General features: G+C 36.4%; 1 protein-coding gene across 8 annotated transcripts in view; it reads right to left on the bottom strand.

Annotated features, from left to right (window-relative positions):
- SOX6 (SRY-box transcription factor 6) overlaps window positions 1-14797 on the bottom strand; it is a 368783-nt gene that overhangs the window by 62506 nt on the left and 291480 nt on the right. For all 8 annotated transcript variants that reach the window (XM_069016846.1, XM_069016845.1, XM_069016847.1 and 5 more), the window contains 2 exons: window positions 4968-5117; window positions 895-1075 (listed from right to left, as the gene is read on the bottom strand). In XM_069016846.1, coding sequence (XP_068872947.1) covers window positions 895-1075; window positions 4968-5117 — 331 coding nt within the window. The remainder of the gene's footprint in view (window positions 1-894; window positions 1076-4967; window positions 5118-14797) is intronic.

The raw sequence follows: 14797 nt of genomic DNA on the forward strand, positions 1-14797 counted from the left end.
ATGTTCCCAAGTGTTTGGGAATGGAAAAAACCCCATAATTTTTATATATTTAATATATGTATTTAACATATCTATTCATTATTCATAAGTGTTTCTATATATTTTACAAGTACACTTGAGCTACAGATTGTGAATAAGTGGTCTGTAGTAAGTATTTAGTCACTGTTAAAATTTACTGTTTGAACTTTAGGGCTGATCATCTACATTTTGCAGCTCTTGATTCTGTTTCTTGACTGGTTAAAGTAGTCTTCATACATAGTTTTCAGACCAATTTTGTTCCATCACTTAATAAGCTTAAAGAATCTTGAACACAGGTCAAACCCATATGAATTAACAAAATCCTGACAGATGGGCAAACAAATAATAAAAATATGGTCAAATAATAAAAATATGATCAAATAATAACATAAACCGGCTGGACTGATGCCTTTTTGTATTTATTTAAATAAAAACAACTATCTAGTATCTAGTGAGGCTCTATGGGCATTCTAAGATAGTTTTTGGTTTTTTTTTTTGATCCAGAAGTCAAAATTTAAAAGTTAACTTTGTGTGTATACACCCAGTAGACACCTTTAGGAGAGATATTCATACAAACCTGTTTGACAAGTTTGATATGCCTATCTTTATTTACTTATGTATGTATATTTGTATGTATTTCCTACATTATTTATTTCTTTCCTATATTTCTCACACTCTGCCACATATTTTTGGGTACTGTTGTAAAACTTTAGCTTTCGAGCATTCTTTGAAAATCTTCACTCTATTTTTTTTTTTCCATTTTAAAGAGAAACGTAGGCCCAACTACCTACTTAATTCAAAACTAAGTGTGCTCAGGCTGGGATTTCATGCTGAAAACTTGCCTATTTTCTCCTTTCCCTAGGACAGATTAGTTACCTAAAGAGGATCCTCTTCCCAGAGATCCACTGAGAGGGCTGGGGATGCCACTCTTGTTCGTCACTGTCACAGGACTGCTTTTGCTGGCTGGGAAGAGATTCTGTGTTGGAGATGTTGGGGATTTGACAGGTTCAGCTGTTTTGGGTCGGGCTGAGAGATTCAGTGGCTGAGCTGCTTCATCCTGCAAGAGTTTAATGTAAATAACTATTAGGAAAAGACAAATGAACGCATCATTTTGCAAGCAGCAGTTACTTTACACCTCGAAGACAATACCACATTCCACAGCAATAATAACAAAAGAAGCTAATTATCTGCCTCCTTTAAGATTCAACCAAAGGAAACCTCATTAATTTCTCTGTGTTATGCTTCTTATTTACATTAACTATGTGACTGGATCATTCTTTTTGCCAAATTAAAATTTGAATTAGCTCACATTACAGCTTAATTTCCTAATGTGTTTTCAGAGATCTAAATTAACCTAGGGCATTTACAAAGAATTATTTTAAATTTCCAGCAGCTCAGTAATGCTTTTGCACTGGTTCTATTTGAAAAGTTCCTGGCACTATAAAAATAAGTTATGTAGCTTATTTTTAAATGTATTAGAAACTAAGGAATCAGAAGTACTACTATGAAAGAATCATTTGAAAACCCTGACAGCTCTTTGGCCCACATTTACAGCTGCTGCTAGCTTATACATTCCATGCATCTAATTCAGAGTGCATGTTTTGTTTAGTGAAACAATCTATGCTGGTCCCCCATAATAGGAGATAAGAATGTCATTGAATTCAAATTCCTTTACTTACTGGGATAATGACTACATGCTAGAGGCATTTCAAAATGTATCTTATTTTCTATTATTTAATTTTGCATATTTTATGATATTTTATTATTCAAATGTCATGGTTTTGACAGATTTATGTAAAATCAAAAATATTTTCCACATAACTGCTATTCTGCTCCTTGTTTGATATTTCTGTATCATTCCCATATTCTGTAGTTATTTCTGCTGCATTCAACCTTTAGTATATCTGTGTGTTTTATTTGTATTAAGACAAGGAACCTTTTTTAAGGGTATGTAAATCTAGTATCGGCACTTTTATATGTTTTGATACTTTTCATATGCAATCTGGAAGAAAATCTTTCTCACATATGTCTTGTTTCTGTAGAAACAAGTAGAGTAGGTCCATTTAAAAATATCTCCACTTTTTGAAGAGGATTTATTCAAGCAATTAATTTCTTTGATAAGTATAAACATTTGCAGTGCAACCTTCTTCCCATTCTTTGAGCTTGTTCCTTCCACTTAATACATTAAGCAAGACAGAGCACTTGAAAATCTGTGAAATGGTGATTTTCTGTAGTAAAAGAGCCCAGTAAGACAGATCTCTCATTTAAAATATGCCCAGAGCAGAATTATGCTGGATGTAAGAGAATATTGTTCATATTTTAAAACTCTGCACTGATCACTTTGAAGCTTAGAATTATGCCGAAACACAATACATCACATTATCTCATCTTTTCCATTCTCCTTACTGTCAAGCAGTGATTTAGCAAAGTACATCTGGTCACACAAAATGCATTAAACAGGAAAACATAACAAACAGGTATTTATAATGCCATTGTATCTTCAGCTTTGAACTTTCCCCATAAAACTGCATGACATTTCAATTTTTCCTGGCCTCGGAGTGTGCACAAACGTCCACACCCTTTCAGTGTCCAGGTGAGAGCAGAAGCTCGAAGGTACAAGGGACAGAGTCCAGCCTGGTGCTTTGTGGCCATGCTTACATGCAACCTCTTTCCTTGCACAGACATAAAGTGGCTTCCCTAAACTTTTCCAAGAGTTCAGAGCCCCATTCAGACCATGAAGTTTGCCAGGCTAAGTACTGCGAACATGCGCACATACAAATCTATGCTGCAGAGTTCAATTTTTAAATGGTTTTCCATCTAGTACTGATCCAGTCATGAAAGAACTCTAAACACTACCAGAACCTCTTTGTGTGTACTACATGGACAGCATTCTCATTTCTGCAAGGCAACCAAACAGCCAGAAAACACTCTGGTCACTGACTTAGGGAAAAACTATCATTACTTTTTGAAAGGTCTCACTTCTGTAAAATAATTCCATTAGTTCTGTAAATAATGCATGTAGTTTATACAAACTGCTTAAACACAGAGAAAATATAGAGGATTTGTTAAGCAATGCATGACCATTAAAACTGTCATGTCTAACAAAGGTAACAATCTGCAAAGACTGAATATAGGTACTGCTATTAATACCCTATTAATAATTTCTTCATTAGCTATTGGTATTTGTCCACACAAAGCACTTGTAGTTCATCTTTAATATTCTGAATGCAGTAGTGTGCTTAGTAAAAATAACCATAAAAAAGGCTTCAATTTTATTAACATATACTTTAGTCCATTCAAGTTACATTATGTAGGGAAACCCCCAAGAATTTGCATGTGGTCAATTTTGTAACAGGACTCAGCTGGCTACAAACCTGGAACGGTATTGGCCTTGGTTCAAGAAGATATGTGCTTGAATTTAACCAGGGAAAATTTGACTCATACAGTAAAGGTTTGGTTTGGTGTAGGTCCATTTGGCTCGCTCACTCCCAAAATTACTTTTTCACATTAAAGTAGTCAGTAGTATATTCTCAATGCCATAAATCACTGGTGTTAGGTATCACTATACTATGGCAACTTTGCTGGAACAGTTGGGCTTTGCTTTTGGTGGCTTCTGTATTGACTGTAGCAAACTCTGCATATGTGGTAAATTTCCCTGACTGCTCTCAAGCCTGGCATTGGATTACAAGAGGTAAAATATTAGACTAATACACATCTACAGCTAAGTAAAGTGAATGCTTTGCTAAATAAATGTTAGATCTGGCCATAATGGAATAGTTTTTATTTATTAGTACTCTCAGCCTAGCAAAAAAGTGTCATGGAAATTTATCAGCCCAGGCAGAAATATCTACTCACCCACACTTTACCACGATGATTGATGATAATGAAAAAAACAAATGATATTTTACTTTCATGTCAAAAAATGTGAAGGAAAAAAAAAAAAGAAAACACCACCCCAAGTGAGTAAAATTTTCTCAGGCTGGTTTGAAGCTAAGGACTGTTTGCCTGTAAGGTGTTAACAGCCAGCAAAAAAACCAAACATATTCCCTCTCTCTACCCACAAACTCACTACCTGCCACCTTTAGATCTATTTTAACAGTTCTGCATTTATATCTCTATCATTCAAATTGGTAAAATATTTGAATGCTGATTTTTTGTACAGTTTGGAGTAAATTCATTCTGAGCCTGTTTGGTCTCATGAAATCCGGAACCACCCCGGGAGAACCCAGCAGGAGAAGCCAGGCAGTCCCACCCAAAGGCACTGGCTGCTCCACGGGTTTCATGGGGAGCACAACATTCATTCCAGGCTCCTGGCAAATGCCATGTTGTAGCTGCCTGGTTCCAAGCAAGTGAGAATAAGCAGGCACAAGCACTCGGCGATGGCGCAAAACCAGCGAGGAGCAGCACGGTTGTCAGCAGCTGTGTGAAATCAGCAAAAGTCAAATCAATCTGCAGCAACACAATGTTTTCCCCGGAGCCCTGACTTACATATTCTTTTTATGGGAGGCTTTTCCAAAATCGTGGAATTAAGTACAGCTAGAGATTTGTAAAATAATTAGAAGCTCTACAGTCTCTCTCTTACCCTAACAATATAAGCCAGCACCGCATTTTGAGATACTCAAGAGTTCAATGTGAAACAATTCATGAAATGGATGCCATTTATGCGTGTTACCAGATTACAAACTGAAATCTTGAAAATATCACATTTTACTGATGAATCTGTTGTGCTGCCTGTGGTAGGAAGAGGGACGCCTGGTATTTTTGGAAACAAGAAGTGAATGCATTCTCTTCCCTTCTCTATACTGATAATACAGCATTGAAATGGAACTTTTAATTTGAATATTGAAGAACTGTAACGTGGCTCAACTTCCAACTGTAAAACAATTACAGAGACCATTTGATTTCACTGTCCTTCTCAAACACCAACTCTTTTCTTTACTGAGAAATACCTTAACTTGAGTTACCGGGCTGGTCCCTCTCTTCTCATTTTTCATCCCAGTGGGTGAAAGTGCCCCTGTTGTATTTGGTGGCTGTGGAGTAGATGGCATTTTGGCTCCAGGAGAAACTTGCATGCTTGCCAGCTGAGCTGCATACAGTTGCTGGAAGACAAGAAGATATACATATATTCCTGCAATACTCCTAAAAAAAGAAGCTGTAAATGTACTTTTTTTTTTTTTTCTCTGGTGTTTCTTCTCTTAAAGGATCTTTTTCAGCTCTTGTTTGTGGCTTCCCTTTCTGCTATTTGCAAAAAGACAAAAAACAAAGAAAGACTGGAAAACTTCCAAACACCAATATCTTTTTTCTTCATTTGACTTTTGCTGATTTTTCTTGATTGTTTTTTTTTTCCTTCTTCATAATGATGGTCGTGGTATTGAGCAAAAAGTTACACTGTGCCTGAATGTTAAAATCAAAATTGGTAAAATTATATGGCTGTTTATGAAAAGGAGGTATAAGTCCTTGTCAGAAACAACAGTAATCCAGGTCTTTCTATTCTTACCTAGAAATTAACCACTAACTCCAGAAACTTTACTGGGAGCTGCAATAGGAATTGTTTCCTACAAAAAGGCAAAGTTAAAATGGCTAACAAGGCATGTCTTCATCTGTGTGTACAGTGATAAATCTTCTATGAATGCCAATAATGAATCTAGGCCTTAAAAATTCCTGTATATAGTGATGAAAGTACAAAAAACTCTAGTGGAGCTTTTCAAAAAGTTTAACTGAAATATAATAAAATACTTTTATATTAAAATAAACAATTCCAACCAATAAAAAGTGTTTGCTGAACAAAACTCTATTGGTTCAATTTCTTTCCATTGACCAAACTTAAACCCTCACCTTGAATTAGCATCATGAATAATTCTTCTGCCATAAACAGGGAAGATCTTAATCCCTCTTCTACACATAGATCTACATAAACTTTGCCTTATTAGTGAGAAAAAAGCCAGGTGGTTTGTATGTAATTTCCAACATTACTATCATTCAGATGGACAAATAAAAAAAATTACAGTAATCAAAAGCAGACCTTTCAGCACATGTAATTAAATGAAAGCTTAATAAAGAATAATTTGCAAGAGCCAGATGTGCTTATGTCATAATTGTTGCTTTCTTTGGAACAATTTTTCTAATATAACAAGCCTCCACAGAAATGAAAGTTACACAATGCTGTAAGTTCAGTTACTCAGTGGCGAGACAAATGCAGGAGGGAGGGGCAGAGTCACAGCTCAGGGTGACAAATGAAAACTATTGTTTGTTTGTTTCCTTCCCCTACTTTTCAGTACCACACAGAGACTACAAAAGGATCACAGATTAATGTTTTGAAATTAGTGGTGTTTAAATATTTTGGCTAAGGTACCAAGTTTTTTTCCTATGCTAGAAGGAAAAAGATTGAAAATAGAAAAAGTTCCCAGCTATTGGTGATGTCCTGGAGTGAAAAGGAAGGCTTTCATACAAAAGTAGGTGTTTTTTCCCCCTACTTCTGGGATCTTATCCCTTTTAGAATGCTCTTGAGGTCAACCTTTGCTTGCTTAATAGGATGCTCTGCTTAAATGAGTAAAAAACACATTTCACAAATTTTGAAATCCTGGACATTCTCAGCTCAGGAATAATCAGGCACTGCACTATGAAAGAGATAACACAATGAACTTGAATACAATTTAAAGACAAAACCCACAATTACAAGGCTTTCTCAGGATTCTGTGGTTTGTCTATAAGTACTTTTCCTTTTTTTTTTTAACTAATCTAACTTCTTCTTCAACTATTTGAAAAAGATTACTTATATTTTACTAAAAGAAGACAAAACTTTTGTACTTACAGTACTGTGCATTGCACTTTCAAGAGTGTGAAAGGAATTCTGTGTATAAATATACTCAGATTTATCAACTAAATTTCAAAGGAATTTTCTCCTCAGGTAAGCCAGCAGGGCACGAAAATGTGGGGTGTAAGTTATTCTTTCTACAGTATTCCATTTTTCACAGAAGATAAAACTTTATCGTCATTTACGGCAACTAAAATAGTGTGGTGGGTTGACCTAGGCTGGCTGCCAGCTGCCCAGCCAGCCAGTCTCTTCCTTCCCCACTTCAACAGGATGGGGAGAAAATAAGATGGAAAAGCTCATGGGTTGAGATAAAGACAGGGAAAACTCTTACCTCTTACCATCACAGGCAGAAAAAAAAAAAAAAAAAAAAAAAAAAAACCTAGGCTTGGGAAGAACTTATTTATTCTAATTTACAATAGAGCTGCCTGGTGAGAAACAGAGATAAATGCTAAGGACCCCATCCCTGCCATTTCCTCTTGAAAATTTCTTGACCAGATATTTCAAGATAAATGCAAAGATAGATACACATGGCACCAGTCAGAGCAGGACTTGCTGGTCACCTGAGTCCCACCAGGACTGGCAACAGAAACACCCACAGCATATTAAGGGTTAACATCAAGAAAAGTGGGCTTTTCTAGTGACTATCTAGGAAACTGTTTGATTTTGGAAATGCAAACAGGAAAAGTAGAATAAAATTAGAATTTTTCACTACTCCCCTCCCAGGGTGTTGAGGGCTATACTGCAAGTCCTGTCAGGAAGAAATGTTCCTAAGGGAAGACAGAATAAAAGAAATTTTGTCATTTATACATCTGTATGTACATATAATTCATGACTGGCTTATTCCAAGGTCTTAGCACTGGCTTTAGCCTGGCATTTCTATAAATTCATTTTACAACATAAAAGCAAATGTATAAATAAGTAACAGTAATTGGCTTTCTGCTTTGCTTAAAGCAAAGCTGTTCTACAAGCAAGTACAAATACTGCAAGAATTCACACCAGCACTAGCAACATTGCTGTGTGGACTGGAAGGCTGAATAAGTTTTAAATACCAGTTTGTATGGGGAGCTAGCCAGTCTGGAAAAATATGGGCATGCCACCATTGCAGTGAAAAAAATGGGTATTTTTGCAAATACCACTGCTATGGCTCAAAATGGCAATTTAGGACCTCACATTGAGATGGTCAGATTGTGAAGCTTTTATTTGCAAGATTGAGGAGAGGAATAAAACCCAGACATTGAATGAATGTTGACTGTTGGCTTTTAAAGCTCAAAAGCAAAAGTTTCAATGGATTTTTTCAAATGAAATTCTAACCAGTGAGTGCTTCACAATTAAGTAGAAAAATTTTTGATCTATATCTATCCCATAAAGAGAAGAGTATTTTATAATCCTTATGCTGACCACGGATTCAGAGGACTCTTGATTACAAATTAGATATTCAAAAACATCAAGTATTCATGATTGTTTTAAGAAGTCTTAAAAAGTATAGTCTGGTTTTTATTTTTTTCTCAGAGGTCACAAACTCAGATTCTTACAACCCACTTCCCAGCATCTATATATAAGTAATGCTGATTTTGAGTTCTTCAGTGCTCCTCAATAGCTAACAATTTTCAAGTCAAGCTTACTTAAGGTATATGAAAAAGGAGGCAGCTTTACAGTTTTCAGAAGGAGGCTTCTTCTAATGCCAAATTTGACACTGAAGAGTGGGATTTTGAGATGCCACAAGTCTCAGGGCAATGGCAAGTCCCACATTTAAGCACCTATGAACTCACAGGCTCACGGACTTAAGCACTTGTTACTGAAACTCTATTCCAGCTGTAATCAACTAAAAATCCGAGGGGAATTTATGAAAGTTGGAGGTCACTATAAGTTTGAATGATGTTCATTTACTTAAAAATTTTTCAAACAGGTAGGAGAGTGCTGTACTCAGCATGTGTACAGAACAGCACAAGTGCACACTGATTTTTTTCCCTGGAAACATCAGAGTTCACACTAAGCCTTTGTTAGAGATTAGAGCTTTAACAATTCAAGAGAAACTGAATAGCAAACAAGAATAATAATCCTGTTGTGCTGGTGATTGTGTTTTCTGCTTCAGAAATTGCCTACAGAATTTGATAAATTATTTCAATTTCACTTTTCTTATAAAAAGTATCATCCACAATCTAGAATTTATCTAACAAGCTATGAACTAATAATAGACCATCTTGACTGATGCAAATGTTAAAACCTTTCCTAATGCCATCTAAGTTTCAAAATGCCTTTGTGAGATATTTTCATGACACAGAAACATAATTGCCTTCACTGCCAGTATTCATTCATGCCTTGCCAGAGGACAAAGGCCTTAGGCTCACACACTGCTCTCACAAGTTTCAACATTTTTTCATGTAGTTTTTTTCAGCTAGCTTTCAATAATCAAAACCCTTTCATTAGCTCAAGCCCCTTTCCCCATGACATTTGTCTTGCACATAGGTCTGTGACGTTCCTGGACACATTCTCTGCCCAATGACACTGAGCAAGGCAAATAAGAACAGAGCAAAGCTTTCTGTGCACCAGATGTTTTCCCTTTTTTTTTTTTTGCAGCAGGAATATTCATACTTATCTCTTAGACTGCAGCATCTGTGTCTAACAGAATGAATAAAAGTGAAGAATTTTGAGAATTAAATGCTACAGAAGTGGCACATGGTGAGGAAAACAGAATGGGCCATAGAATCATAGAATCACTAAAGATGAAATAACCTAAGATCATCAAGTCCACCATTAGCCTTGCACTGCCATGTTGACTCACTAAACCATGTCCCCAAATGCCACATCTACATCATAACCCTCTTACCAGGGGCTTGTCAAGGACAGCTCCTAGGCAAAAAGCTGGTTTTGAGAAGATACTTCAATCCAGAGAAAGGAATCAACTGGTGCACAGAAGAGAGGGAGCCTCCAAGGGAGGAAATGGGGGGACCAGTTGCACTTGTATAGGAACAAAAAGGCAAGGGCTAGAGACATTTCAACTGACTGTGTGGTGAGGGAGCACTTGGTCACAGCCATGGGGATATAATTCAGATGTTGTTTTTGCAGCAGAATTCTGAAGAAACTGTAGGAAAGCCATGTGTGAAACATGGAGATAAGAAAAAGAGAGGTTGCAATACTCAGTGTAGCAGATAATCAAACTGTGGGTGATGAGGGCTGGCCCAGCCCGATAAAATGCAATGGGTGTACTTGGAAGATGCATCTCCAAGAATTTCAGTAGAAGGTGCCTTGCTTGAAGTAGAAAAAAGGAGCTGTTCTAGAAACTTTCACCCTTTTATTTTCTTTTCAAAGGAAAAATGCTAAATTTCATGAACCCTGATTAATTCTGAAGTCTTCCATTACTAAAAATGGAAGTCCTATGTTACATCTTCAACAAATACATTTGCTACAGTAAATGAAACTGAACAATAAAGCTACTGAGAATCAAGTAAGAATCCTTATTTGTCAGCATTTTAAATGAATTGTGCAAAGCTGAAATATCTTATTTATAGAGATGAAAGTTCAGCTATTTAGACAATGAGTAATTTGGTTTCTAAAGATGAAAAACTCTAAGGAGTGACTGCAAGTGCTGTTGAAATCCTGCACTACAAGAGGTAATGCAGTTATTTTTTCCATAGTATATTTAGTAAGTAGTGTTGCAAAGCCATAATACCAGCATTTTCCTTCTGAGAACATAACATGCAATAATAATACTTAGAACTATCTGATGACAAAGGGTTTTTACAAGCTCACCAAAACCAGCAACATCTTTACTATTTCCAGCACACATTTCTGAAAGGAAGCTACTGAAAGCAAAAAAATCACACCTTCAGTGGGACTGCTTGTTTTTAATTATTGGTGTAGTAATGTTTGAAATAAGCTTGATGTCAAACAGATTAAAGGAAAGAGAGTCTCAGTTTGAAAAAGTTTTTCTTCTCTTTGGAGGAAGAGCAGATTAGTGGTCACACCCATGTTTTGAGTGTCACAGATAATAACTATGGAAATAAAGTTTAAGTGCTGACCTGAGTCCAGTATCACTGGTATAACCCTCAGCAGTTCAGGAAAGGCGATCCTTTTCAGAAAGCAGTGTAGAAGCATAAATATCCTACTCCAAAATTTTAGACATCGTAATCTAAGTGCAAGAACTGCTTCTAAACTAACATTAATTGTACTCATTCTTTCCCACTTTTGCCTCTAAATATCTTTTTTTTGTATTGGCACATCTTCTGCACCAAATATGTTCAGTGACTAACACTGCAGTTGAGTGCTCTGCTGCAGCACCAAGGTAAGAAATGGAATTAGAGGCTTATGTATATATATCAAGAAAAAATAAAACAAAAACCCTAAAGGGCTGATTTTAAGGTTCTTCCTATATAGATCCTTGGAGTGAAAGGTGGGTTGACAGAAAACAACATCCAGAACCCCAAGACAGCCTAAGTAACCCATCAGCAGCTTAATGTGACAAACTCCCGGCCTGTGGAGTCTGCCAAGGAGCCAGGTGCCATCACCAGAAAAACACCTCCCAAGGCACAGCATCTGTGTCCTAGTAGAGCTCTCCACACAAAAGGAGGAGGAGGAGGAAGAGATGGAAAGGTGAACATAAAATTATTAAGGAATTGTACATACACATGAAAGCAACACTTAGTATAATTTAATAATCTAAAACCTGGAAAATCAAAGATTAGCTGAAAAAAACAAGATCCCTTCAAGACTGAATATTGTATGCTGAAAGTGCATGTTTCCTTTTTTTTTCTGCTACCTGTTAAGAGAGTGTATTTTATAAATTTATGATGATGAAATTTCAATGTCTCAGAAGCATTTTCCCAGTTTTTCCAAGAAAATGCTAACAAACGAAAATAAGGTGAGCTTTACAGACCTTCTAGGACTGTGGGTCAGACTCTCATTTTCACATGTGCCACCACACAGATGATAAATAGCTTACTATTTAAGAATCAAGTTTGCAATATCATCTTAACTCAGAATTTTATGCTAAATAACTGAGACTTATTTGGCTCTACATGGGTATATCTGAAAGTGCATTGATCAAGCACAGCTACATGAAATTGGAATAAAAATTAGGGAAAAATTGTCTAATTTAGAATCACAATAAATAAAAAGTAATAATTATTGAAAATATTTCTTTTTCTCTACAGAATCCAAGTGTCATAGTAGATGTGCATAGTTTTCCTGTAACAGCATCATATTTTTCTCTCCCTGTTTTCTCATGTCTAACGTATCCATAGTGGACATAACGTTCTGATTTTAAACACCCATAGATCACTCTGCTGCAGTCTGCTCAGCATTAGAGTGTGAAGATGTAGAGAATATTCACCTAATACACCAAATACCTCTGCAAAAAGGCGTTAAGGTGCACAAACAGCAGCTAATGAATTATCATAACTAATGTCATAATAACAAAGATTGTTGCTGTGATTATTTATGCGCTTGCTGACTAATGTGCTCTCCGATTTATTAAAACCCAATATGTGCAAACAAACTAACTGTATTTGTGAAAATACAAATAATACATTTTGTAGTCACAGGCAAAGTTAGAGGCGTTCAGTTTTCCCTTTACATTCATCTGTGTGTCTACTGAAAAACATTCTTTCTTAGCTAAAAAATTATTTTACTAGTTATTCAAATTCCTTCAGAGATTTTGGTTAGTTTGTTGTTGTTTTGGTTTGGTTCTTTTAACTATTAGAACCAGTAATTTCAGTGTCTGTCAGTTGCTATTATATATAATGTCAAGGGGAATTTTTATGTGGCCCTCAATTCCCCTCAGCTCCTGTTGTATTCCATGCAATACATGCCTGTATTGCTTCACTCTCAAGCAGCAAAATAACAGTTACCTAATTTCACCACTGAGTGTCTGCCGGTCCCAACTCCTTTCACAGACCACAAATTCATTGTACTGGTTCAGAAAAAGAAAAATCACTCTCATCTCTTCTGCTGCCCTGCTGTGGCTAATGGCCAGCCCGTACTGAAAATAAAAGAATCTCTCCACATTTCAGATACTGCAGCCTGTATTGTTGCAGTACTGCAAAATAACAGCTTTATTTTGTTAAAAGGGCCTAACTTTAAGTGGACCATGGAATATTTATGGCTCTCAGTAGTCCTTTGAAAGAGTTATCTTATGTTTTTATGCCGATCATGGGTCAGAGGTTCAAATCAGCACTTCTTTCTGTCACTCCTTATATGTTTTACTATAATTTACAGCTCAGCAAGAGGACTCATAAAACAAAAGTATCTATTTTACTTCAGCAACTAATTCTAGCTAATCAAAGCTTTCCAGCAAAACAACCCAGCATGAAACTCTGCGTGGAAAATACGCAGAGAACAAAGCGTTTTGTCAAATAACACATCTCATGATGTAAACACATATGTCTCTTATAGGAAATTTTATCGCTTCCACATTATCGGCACACAAAAGGAGCATTCTTGTTGCAGACCTGGTGTGACTGTGGAGCCATCGTCATTGGAAACAAGAGCCTGATTAGGTTCCCACACAGATATGAATAGATTTTCTTTTTTTAGTGTAATGCTGCCTTTCTTATTTCTTAAACAGACTAGTAATTGTGGCTGTAAAAACAGTGGATTGTGTTTGGACGACATTTGTTTCTTCATATTTTTTTTAGCTACCCAATGACACCAATTATCCCATATGGTTGTCCTCTTCTGGAAAGTCTGAGTTAATCCACAGCTGTGAAGATGAAGACGCACCCAGCAGGCTCTAAATCTGGTGGGTCTCTTGTCTGTTAATAAAGTCCACAGTCTGCTGGACAGATGTTAAGAGGATCTATATAATAAGTCAGTGACAAAGATCCAGACTTCTTCTGAGGAAAATAATTAGCAAAGACATATCTATTCTTCATAGTTTTTCATTTCTTGCTTCATCTTTTGGAGAAGAAAATTTTCCTTACTCCACAGAGGAGTCCCTCAGCACGTAAAATAGGTCCAGGTCAAAATATGAATGGACTAACAGAACACACTGGCATGTGTTCTGAAGAAATGATAGATCTTATTGTCCACGACCTATTCCTGCATGCTGTGGTTCCTGCACTATTATTTTGAATTAATTCATCATATTATGGGGAGAGCCTGAATAGGTACTGTCAGCTATAAAATATCTACTTAAATTTATAACCTAATGGGAAATGTAAACTGAAGATAAAATTACCATTTTACTAGTTTTTTGTTTAAAGTTATTAACATTGTCTTTTCTAAAATAAAGGGATTATAGACAGTAGTTTTCATCCCCAAGGGTCATGCTGATGTTCTGGGGGGAAAAAAAAAAACAAACAAAAAGCCAAAACAAACCAAAAAACCAACAAAAATCCTCACCAAAAAAAAAAACTACACCAGAAAAAAAAAAAAAAAAAACACCCACCCAAGCCAAAAAAACACCCAAAAACACAAGGAGAGAATGTGCACTGAGAAGACACCTGCAGCAATATCCATGTTTAGAGCCTTACTCACTTTTTTCCTCTCCCCACCTTTTTCTCATCATGACCTGACAGCACAGACATCCAACCCCAAAGTCTCTCTCAGTTACAGTCATTTAAATTTGGAGAAATGCTACAGACTTAAAACACATGCAGCAGTGCAATAAAGAGCTAACTTGCCTTCAGGCACATGTGCATTAAGGTGCTCTCAAGATCACTTCTGTTTCGTTTGCAAACTGTATTTCTTCTTCTTTTGACCTCCTCCTGCTTTGACACAATGAATTAGAAGCGGCCATCAAAACAGCTCTCTCTGCTTTGCTGCCTGAATGCAGGAACTCTCATGTAGGCTGCATCCCTGAGATCGTGCCCCTCGGAAATCAAATGGCTTTGATTTCATTGAATTATGACAATTAAATACAATCTCTCAGCAACTGCCTGTTCACAGCCTATTTACTGTAAAGCTGTGGAAAAAGCCAAGAAAGAATGCTTAGAGCTCAAATAAATTATCAATCACTGCAAGTGGCTA

The sequence above is a fragment of the Aphelocoma coerulescens genome, chromosome 5 (assembly GCF_041296385.1).
Source record: "Aphelocoma coerulescens isolate FSJ_1873_10779 chromosome 5, UR_Acoe_1.0, whole genome shotgun sequence".
In the NCBI taxonomy this organism is placed as follows: Eukaryota; Metazoa; Chordata; class Aves; order Passeriformes; family Corvidae; genus Aphelocoma; species Aphelocoma coerulescens.